Raw genomic sequence first — 9,678 nt, forward strand, 5'->3', positions numbered from 1 at the left:
TCCTGTTGGCCTTAAGATTTATCAGTGAAGAGCTTCCAATAAAAAAAGAAAGGAAAGGTAAAAACAAGGGTTTGTCTACCGTGCTGTATAGTATTGACATTTCCCTGAATAATCACTGTACGCCACACTGTATGCATGACTGCCCCTATTGGTGATATACCCTGAACGAAGAATTTGTTTCAGGTGTTGCAGCTTTAGGTGTGCTCAAAACAACCAACAGACTGTAAACTGGTTGGGACTTTTTCATCATTTCACCAGCTATTATGCTTGTGAGTATTATTACTCCGGTAACAGTTTTCAACTGGTGTTGGGACTCTGTTCTCTGTGAAAGTATACAGTGTTTTTGTCTTAATTAAAAGGTTGCCATCTGTCCACACTTAATTGAGCTCTATAAAGTAATGAAAAGGAAAAATAAGACAATAAATAGTGCATATGTGATCAAATAATAGACAAGCCACTTCTCACTGCTGTTTGGTCTGGGTTTGAGTCCTGCAAGCGTCAAGCTGACAGACCAAACAAGAAGGCAGTGAGTTTCAGAAACTTGGGGGTCGATTTTCATTAAGCTGTCGGGAAGGAGGCGGGACTATAACTTTCGGGTTTTAGTCCCGCCTACATCAACGTCCGGCCAATCGACGCGATGTTCCGTTGATTGACCTTGTTGAGCCCGCCTAGCGGGCTCAGCAGGCCAATTAAGGGCCACCCGGCAACAGGTGACGTCACAGACTGAAATTTCATCTGTCAAGAGGTCTTGACAGATGAAATATCAGTGTTTCACAGCTGTTTGAAGCTGTCAAACACTGACAGTCTGACTTCTAACCTGAGTCCTTCTACACAGACTCAGTTAGAACTCTCACTGGCACTGAAAGCTGAAGGCTGTCACTTTTGACAGATCGCAGCCATTTTGCTTTCAGTGCCGGCTGAGTGATGGACTCCCGACGCCTACAGGAAGAAAGGCTGTTAAGGTAAGTACAGGTAATTTAAACTTCTTTACACACTTTAGACACACCAAACACACTTACCTTTGCACTCATGCACCCATCACTCACCTGAACACCGACATCGCGACCCCTCCAAGCCCTTCAACCCGACGGCCCGCCTGCTCTAACCTGGCGTGGTTTGGAGCCGTCGGGAATCCCACACGACACCCCTCAAAATAGGGATTAGGCTAAAAACTGCCTGTTAACTACCTGTTAACAGACAGTTAATTGGCACTAATCCCTTCCCGCCTCAGGTCGGCGGGTCCCAGTGCGGGGCGGGTACCCGCCTCCTCTGAAACTTACGTGGAAGCGAGTTTTGGGCGGGATGGTGTCGGGACCCCCAAATTTGGGATTTTTGCCCCCCCGCCCGCCTAAAAGCCTGCCTCACGGCACACAGAAAATCTAGGCCTTGGAGTTGGGCCATGAGCTGGAATGCCCAGCAAAGTTTCCCCACTCGACATCTCATCCCAGAGGAATCTGGTCACCAGTCAGCCGAGGCTGGGATTCTGTTGCATTAGATGTCACGGACTAGTCTGTGCATATTTGCCAAGTCTCCCATATGAAGGAGTTAATCATTCAGCATGCAGGTGGGATAAAACTCCGGCTAAAATTTCACTGAATTAAATTTAAAAAAATAACTGCCAGTGGCAACTAAGCTATTGCTTGAAGCCGAGAATGAGGTATTTTTTAGCTCTCGACCTATAAAAGGGTTTAGATAAGGGGACTGTTTCATCATTGATCTGAGTTTGCTGTTTGATGCAGTGCTCTTTGGGAGGGTTCTTTCACCGAACCAATAATCGTAAGACAATGACAGTCAACAATGCAGCATTGATCATGTCCCAAACATATTATAGATCAGATGTACTCAGATCAAACACCACAACGATGAACAAATATCAATTTAATCATATGCTAAGCAACGGAGACAAAGCCAAGCACCTGTTTTTGAAAATGTAACTGGTTCTGGTACTTCTTATATGGCCTACTTTAAATGAATACTCAGCTCAAGTCTGAAAAAATACAATATTATCCAGTAAATAAATGGATTTAAGTACAAATAACCCCTTAAAGGAAGGATCTGTAAAAGAAAGAAAATTGGAAGGGGAAGAGGTGATACTTGTGTACAGTGTGGAGGGGACTGAGTGCCACAGTGAATGAAATGCTGCTCCTTGACTCCGAGGACCTGGATTTTAATCTGGGTCAAACTGATGACAGGGAAGTCTCTTGCTGCTGATTAAGCATTCCAAGTGACAGTCAGCCAAGTTACTGGAACAAGTGCAAGTCCACAGAACACAAGCCAAGACATAATTCAACATTGTTCGCCAACAAAGGGTGTGCGAAAAAAATGACAGTTACTCTGGTATACTAGGCTGCTTTTCTGAGATTGGTGTTAAGACACATTAACCTACATTTTCCAATCAGTCTTATTTTATTGCCAGTAGTAACCCATGGGTACTGCCAGCATTAAAGTTATACTGATTGGAAAATTTCAGCTATCAACCTTGAAATTAGGATATGTGAAAATTAGCATACAAACGCTTAACATGCTTGTATGAAGTTCCTTCCTCCGCTATTTTGACAGAGGTAGCAGACCATTTATTGTACATGGGTTAACACCTCCATTACAATAGTGGGAAAAGAAATTTAATACGAACGCATTAAGCATTCATACTCTAATTTTCTTAAAGTGTAATTTCAAGGCCAACATTAGGTTAGTGCAGAAAGATCTGTACTCTGTATCTGCCTACGCTATACCTGGCCTGAGGCTGCTTAATACTGACACCAGTGCTTCAAGTGGGAAGTGTTCTGTTTCGATTTATTTATATTCGTCACTTTGATGCAGACAGAAAAACCTACCCCTCCCTGCTCCCAAAATGAAAGAAATTCTACCTGGTAACACCCCGTAAATTCAAACTGTAAATGTCTTTCAATAAAAAAAGGAAAGGAATAATCATTCTCTTTTGCAGACCTGGCATTTTGCATGCTGACCCCTGTTTGTTTCTGATGTATGGTCAGTGTCAGGCTCCACAGACTAACCACTAACCAGCTTGTTTGAGATGACCCTCAGGCAACCTCAAATTCCCAACTTAACAGGAATTGAGGATGCTTTTTCTTCAATAGAAGAACAGAGACATAAATATTGATTTCTTTTGGAAAATCTTTTTTTCCTGAATGGCCGCCTCCTGTTCCCAAAACAAACGGTCTATAGTCAGTTTGGAGGGCCGCTTTCTGCGATTTGATGTCAAGACTCAAAAGTGACACGGCGCATTGAGCCTATGACATGACCATGTGGTTAAAAAACCTGGGCTGTGGGAAACATAACAACCAGTAATGTGAAAATTGTAGCAGGATCTAATCCACATTTAGGGACTTTAGTAGCATAGTTCAGTGGATGAGTGAGCTCCATTCTTTTAAATGTCTTCAGTGTCTAATGCTGTTGTGGGTACTGAGTAATTTATGGAGTTGTGACTGTGACCTGTGCAGCTGTTACTAACCTATGTTTATGATTTTCAACTGGCTTTCCCTTTTACAGCCTTGGCCAACAGCTCAGTCCCTTACCCCTCCCTGATTGGCTCTGTCTCCTCCCTCTCTAGCTACTCTACTGCTCAGTCTTTATGTGATAATAACACTCTCCCACGAACAGCTCCAAAAGGTCTAAATATCTTTGTCTCTATTTTGACATTTGAATACTCGGTCAAAGTACGGTATCATTGTGATTTTTTTTGATGAGTCATATTGTTCGCCTTTCATGTACATGCACATTATCATGTCTGTGTGTAGCTCTTGAAGTTCCAACAGTCACTCCGTTAATATTCCTCGCCAGCTCCTAGATGTTGACATAAAAATCAGTGAAATGCTTTCTAACCCTCTCCTGATATGTTAAATTGCCCTAGAAATTAATGAAGGGCAGTGGAGAGTTTTTGATGAATGTTTACAGTCATAAGGAAAGCTGGCAGGGTTGCGAGGAGAGCTCCAGAATCTGGCTCCTCTTGGAGAACGGTGTTTATGCCAGCAGTAGATTGTCGGAACAATCAAGGGGTTTGGCGTTGGGGCAGGAGAAGTTGAGCCTGGGACCGTCATATAGGCCGGCGTAGCTAGCTTACTTATGTCACACTGAGCAAAATAAATCAAATGGTAATATTTGCACCTTTCCCCCCAGCCCACCTCCCTTGCAATCTGCTACCAGTTTTTGAAGTTGTAATTGTGTTGCAAGCTGTGTGTGTTTTGAAATTGCTCAATAATGCTGGTGCATGGTATTTGCATTCAGCCTGTCATTAAAACTAAACTGCATGTAAATGTCTGCTGTGTGAGTCATTTTTATTAGCCAAACCTATATGGAGATGAAATTTAAAACTTTTTTCCCCTTTTTGGAAACATAGGCAATTAAATGATTTAATCAAAGTTTTTAAAAAAAAAACATTTTCAGTCAGCATCTCTACCAATTTTGATTTATTTTCCCAGTATTTTATGTGAAGTTTTCCATCTCATTTTTCTTTGGTGGAAGAGCAGAAACTTTATTTATACCCACCCCATTTTCTTTACAGGTTCAGGTGTCTCCAGTTACCATGGTAACCTCCATTCGACAAGTTAGTTTCCCCCTGACATTAGTTCACGTGATCTTTCTTCTGAACCCTCTTCTCTCCTTTCAGGCTTCTGGCTGTTTGTTGTGTAGTTCACATTCCGCAGTTCTCATTCTAACTTGATACAGATAGCATTTCGTACATTGCAGGAAGAAAAGTTTGAAGTGACAACGCTGTCATTACTCAAAGCAGCAGTCAACGTCAGGGCTAACTTTTCATCTTCTCTGCCCAGCTAACCTCAGCAACATGCAGCCCAAACCTTTTTTTTCCCCTTTTTCACTTTAGGAATGTGAGCTTTCAAAGCATGCTAGGTGACTGTTAATTGCCTTGAGAGCTCTTCTCTTCTGAGCATGTCCTGCTTTGAGTAATCAAACTGTGTCTGCCTGCTTTTTTTCCTCTCCACATCAAACATGGTTACTAGTTTACACGTCAAGCTCTTCTAACAATTGCTTTTCAGACTTGTGTTGTGCTGCTGTGTCATTAAACACTGCCTTTGTAACACACGTTATATTCTTGTCCAATTTGTCAGGCATGGCCAACCACCCACCAATCCCTATCTCAGAGCTTGCTGATCACATTGAGCGGTTGAAAGCCAATGACAACTTGAAGTTCTCACAAGAGTATGAGGTAAATCAGTTTTTGTTCTTACCATGTACTTATTTTTCATGTTTGCTTTAAAATACGTTGCAGAATGCAGCTAGAATAAAGAAAGGAGATAATATCTTGTTTTTTTTTAAGTGATCACTTATATTTAATCTTTTTTTGTTATGTCCTTTAGTCTTAATCATTCATAATACCTTTTACAGGAATGGAATTATTTTCTAGTAAAATCGGAGCTTTGGTCCTATCTCCCCACAAATGAGGTTTTTAATTAGTCCTCAGACCACTGAAGCAAAGCATCTGAGAAGAAAACTCAGTTTTAAAAATGGAGAATAGAAAATCTTAAAATAGGACAGTGATGCTATCGAATGAATCTTGAATTTAAACATTTTTTGTCATAATTAGGTGATAATGTACATTTGTGATGTGGTGCTGAATGAAGCAACATTTGCAGAACTGAAGTTCAAATCCACAAAACACTAGAGGTACACAGTCAGCATCTGTAAAGAGAATAGGTTAACAAATGCTGGCCAACCTGCTGTGTATTTGTAACATTTTCTGTTTTTTTTTAAATTACCAGCATTTCCAGTTATTTTCTTTTTATCTTGAAGTTCAAACCCATCAGACTCTAGGCTCAAAAAGCAAAATACTGCAGACATAAAATAAAAACAGAAAATACTGGAAACGCTCAGCAGATCAGGCAGCATTTGTGGAGTAAGGAAAGCAGGGCTATCGTTACTGAGGTTGCTACAAATGAACAGCTTGTAAGGAAAAAAGAGCCAGCAAAAGGAGAGTGGGGAGAAAAAAAGAATGATCTATGGAAGACAGGAGATGATTAATTGATGAGTGATAATGGTGTGACAAAATGAGGCAATAATAATAACATAAGACGTAGGAGCAGTAGGTGGTTGTTCGGCCCCTCGAGCCTGCTCTGCCATTCAATAAGATCATGGCTGATCTGATCTTGGCCTCAACTCCACTTCCCTGCCCGCTCCCCATAACCCTCGACTCCCTTACCGTTCAAAAATCTGTTTATCTCCACCTTAAATATATTCAACAACCCAGCCTCCACCGCTCTCTGGGGAAGAGAATTCCAAATAATGAGAGAAATTAGAGAATAAAAGATGTATCTGAGACCCAGAGGATGTGTAAAGGGTTACAGCAGAAAGCAGAGGGGTTTATAGTGATAGGATTCTGACAAAAGGTCATCACATTGAAACATTTGCCCTGCCTTCCTCTCTACACCGATGCTGCCTGACCAGCTGAGTGTTTTCAACTCTAGGCCTAGGCTTGGTATTATTCCACACTGTTATTACTTTGCAATCACACCTTCATTATTTATGACATAACCTTGTTATAGTATAGTATTTAATATTTTTCCATTTGTTTACCAAACACTGGACTTGTGTTATTTCAACTCCTGACCCCCGATCCCGAGCCGCCATTCTCCTTGGGCTTTGCCAGAATTCCAAGGAGAATCGCGGTGGGGAGGAAGGTGCACCATTTCCAGGCAATGTGTTCTCTGGCTTCTGCCAACGCCACAGTTAAAATGGAGTCTCATCATCTGCATCCTTTCAACAATCAAATAATAACACAAAATTATGACTGATAAGATTATTTTCTTCAGTTCTCAATTTCTGTCATTTGTGGCTATGTTTTGCTTAAGCAATGATATTAGATGGTATTATTAGAGGCACCAACTGAAGGGAGTTACAGAGCCCAACCATTGCTACTGGCCATTTACAGGAACCCTGGCCTGATCTGGAAAAACAGAATTTTTTTTGTTGCAATTTCTTCCATTCTTTTGTTCCTGTAGCACACAGCATTCCCCTGTCCAAAAACGGGACAGACAACCTATCTCCTGGCCTTTCAATGCCAGTGCTCTAAAACTGCCTATAATGGAATGTGCGAGGATGATCTGGGGTGATTTGGACTACAATTTTTCATTCTCATTGTCAGGAAAGAATTAACCTCTGTTCAGCTAACAGCCCCTGACTGTTACAGCTGAGGGGGGGAAAGAAGTCTAAACTCTCAAGATAATGTATGTGAGCACAACTTTTTTGACGTAAGAAATATTTTTCAAGATGTCAAACAGAATGCTTGTGGACTTATCCATAAACATGTATGAATGACTGTTTTGGAATTTGAGTAAATTCGAACCAACAACCAGCAAAGCTGCTATAATTGAGATGAGCTTGAATCTCGGTTTTACATAGTGGCCCTGAATTCGCGGTCAGATGCCTCCCGGGGGGAAATGCTTCCGATCCACAAATAAAATGCCCGCCTACCTGGAGCCTCGGGATCCACGGACACTCCTGGTCCTCGGCCTCTCCGGGTACCCGTGGGTAGAGGCCAATGTACTCGGGCGCAGGCGGTTCGCAAGCGCCCCTAGGATCATGTGGGCCGACCCAACCAATGACAGAAGGGGAATCCCCATTCATGCTCACGGAAATTCCGTATGTATAGAAACCCCATAAGTATGAATGGGAATACCCCAAAAATACATCTATACATCAAATACATTTTTAAAAATCATATTTTTAAAATTAATTAAAATGGCATTTAATTAAATATTTAAAACAAACATTTTATTTTTTGGAAATAAATTTGCATATTTTAAAGGGGCTAAAAATAAACACCTTATTTCACACGTTTTTAAATGTATAAATTGTTGATAAAATTTAATTTTTCTGTTTTTTTTAAACTCTTACGCTGGTAAAAGCAGGCTCTACCCCTGTTTTTACCAGGCTTAAGAATTTCACGGGCATTCGCTGGGCAGAAGTTGGACAAATAGCCCAACTCTCCGCCCGCAGATGCCCTTTTCCCAGGGATGCGGAGCATCTGTCAAGAGAATTCTTGGCGATCGCAAGTTCTGGGTTTTAGCGTTTGCGCAGCGCATGCCTAAACCTGGAACTTGCACGGCCCCTATGGGCGCGTACACACTTCGCACATTATGGCTCAGTATTTACAGCACAGAAACAGGCCATTCGGCCCAACAGGTCCTTGCTGGTGTTTATGCTCCACACGAGGCTCCTCCCACCCATCTTCATCTAACCCCATCAGCATATCCTTCTATTCCTTTCTCCCTCATGTGTTTACCTAACATTCTCTTAAATGCATCTATGCTAGTCGCCTCAACTACTCCCTGTGGTAGAGAGTTCCACAATCTAACCACTCTCTGGGGAAAGATTTCCTGAATTCCCTATTGGATTTATTAGTGACTATCTTATATTTATGGCTTGTAGTTCTGGACTCCCCCACAAGTGGAAACATCTCTACGTCTACCCTTTCATAATCTTAAAGAGCTCTCTCAGGTCGCCCCTCAGTTATCTCTTTTATAGAGAAAAGAGCCCCGGCCTGTTCAATCTTTCCTGATAGGTATAATCTCTCAGTTCTGATTTTTGTTTGCACCTTCTTCAGTGCCTCTATATCCTTTTTATAATATAGAGACCAGAACTGTTCACAGTTCTCCAAGTGTGGTCCAACCAAGGTTGTATACAAGTTTAACATAATATCTCTGCTTTTCAATTCTATTCCTCTAGAAATGAACCCCAGACCTTTGCTTTCTTTTTATGGCCTTATTAACCTGCATCACTACTTTTCGTGATCTGTGTATCTGTAGCATCAGATCCCTCTGCTCATCTACCCCATTTAGACACTTCCAAGTAAGACGTGACCTCCTTATTTTTCTTAACAAAATGTAATACCTCGCACTTAACTGTGTTGAAATTCACTTGCCAATTACATGCCCATTCTGCAAGTTTATTAATGTCTTCCTGTATTTTGTCGCAGTCATCCTCTGTATTAACTACAACCACCCCCCCCCCCCCCCCCACACACACAATTTGGTGTCATTGTCAAATTTTGAAATTGTGGTTCCGATTCCCGAGTCCAAATCGTTTATGTAAATGATAAACAACAGTGTTCCGATGTTCTGATCACCGATCCTTGTGGAACATCACTTTGTACCTTTTGCCAATCTGTGTAGCTGGCCAGGAGTTTCAGCTTTGGGCGCAATCGGCGATCCAAGTGCAGATTGTGCTCAATATTGCGTTAGTTTTCAGATGAGTTTTTTGCTCAAGTTTCCGCTCAAACTCAATTGTGTATCGCCGAATGTAAAATCTTCCATGAACCAGCATAATCGGGCAGCGTTTTATAACGTAATTTTTTTTTACTTTGCATTAAAAAAATATCCCTTTATATTTTTAAGAGCAGTAACCTTGGTGCAGTTTTATTAATACAGCTGAAAATGGGTTTATCACAAAAAATAACCATTTTTAATCAGTGTCTAGTCCACCACCTGTGAGTAACCCAATTTTAAATAATGGAAAATTACTTTAAAAAAAACTATACAGAATCATTTACTAGTTACATTGGTGTAGACTCGTCAGTTTCTTAGAAAATCAAAAAATAATAATATTTAAAAACTTTTAAAACATACCTATTGGTGTCTTTTGCGCTGGTATGGCCGATTTCCGGCGAATTGTACAGAAGAAATCCAGCGCAACCTGGCGGAAACT

At 41.2% G+C, this 9,678-nt stretch overlaps 1 protein-coding gene across 3 annotated transcripts in view; it reads left to right on the top strand.

Annotated features, from left to right (window-relative positions):
* Nucleotides 1-5,283, top strand: part of LOC147096303 (receptor-type tyrosine-protein phosphatase delta-like) — a 32,971-nt gene extending 27,688 nt beyond the window's left edge. Inside the window, exons 6-7 of one of the 3 annotated variants that reach the window (XM_085975136.1) lie at nt 4,523-4,564; nt 5,088-5,283. In XM_085975136.1, coding sequence (XP_085831262.1) covers nt 4,523-4,564; nt 5,088-5,236 — 191 coding nt within the window. In that variant the 3' untranslated portion in view covers nt 5,237-5,283. The remainder of the gene's footprint in view (nt 1-4,522; nt 4,565-5,087) is intronic. The other 2 variants (XM_085975137.1, XM_085975138.1) reach the window with 2 other exon arrangements.
* The last annotated feature ends 4,395 nt before the right edge of the window (nt 5,284-9,678 follow it).

Source organism: Somniosus microcephalus, unplaced genomic scaffold (genome assembly GCF_052327205.1).
Source record: "Somniosus microcephalus isolate GS21.2 unplaced genomic scaffold, FLI_Smic_1.0 unresolved_chr1, whole genome shotgun sequence".
In the NCBI taxonomy this organism is placed as follows: Eukaryota; Metazoa; Chordata; class Chondrichthyes; order Squaliformes; family Somniosidae; genus Somniosus; species Somniosus microcephalus.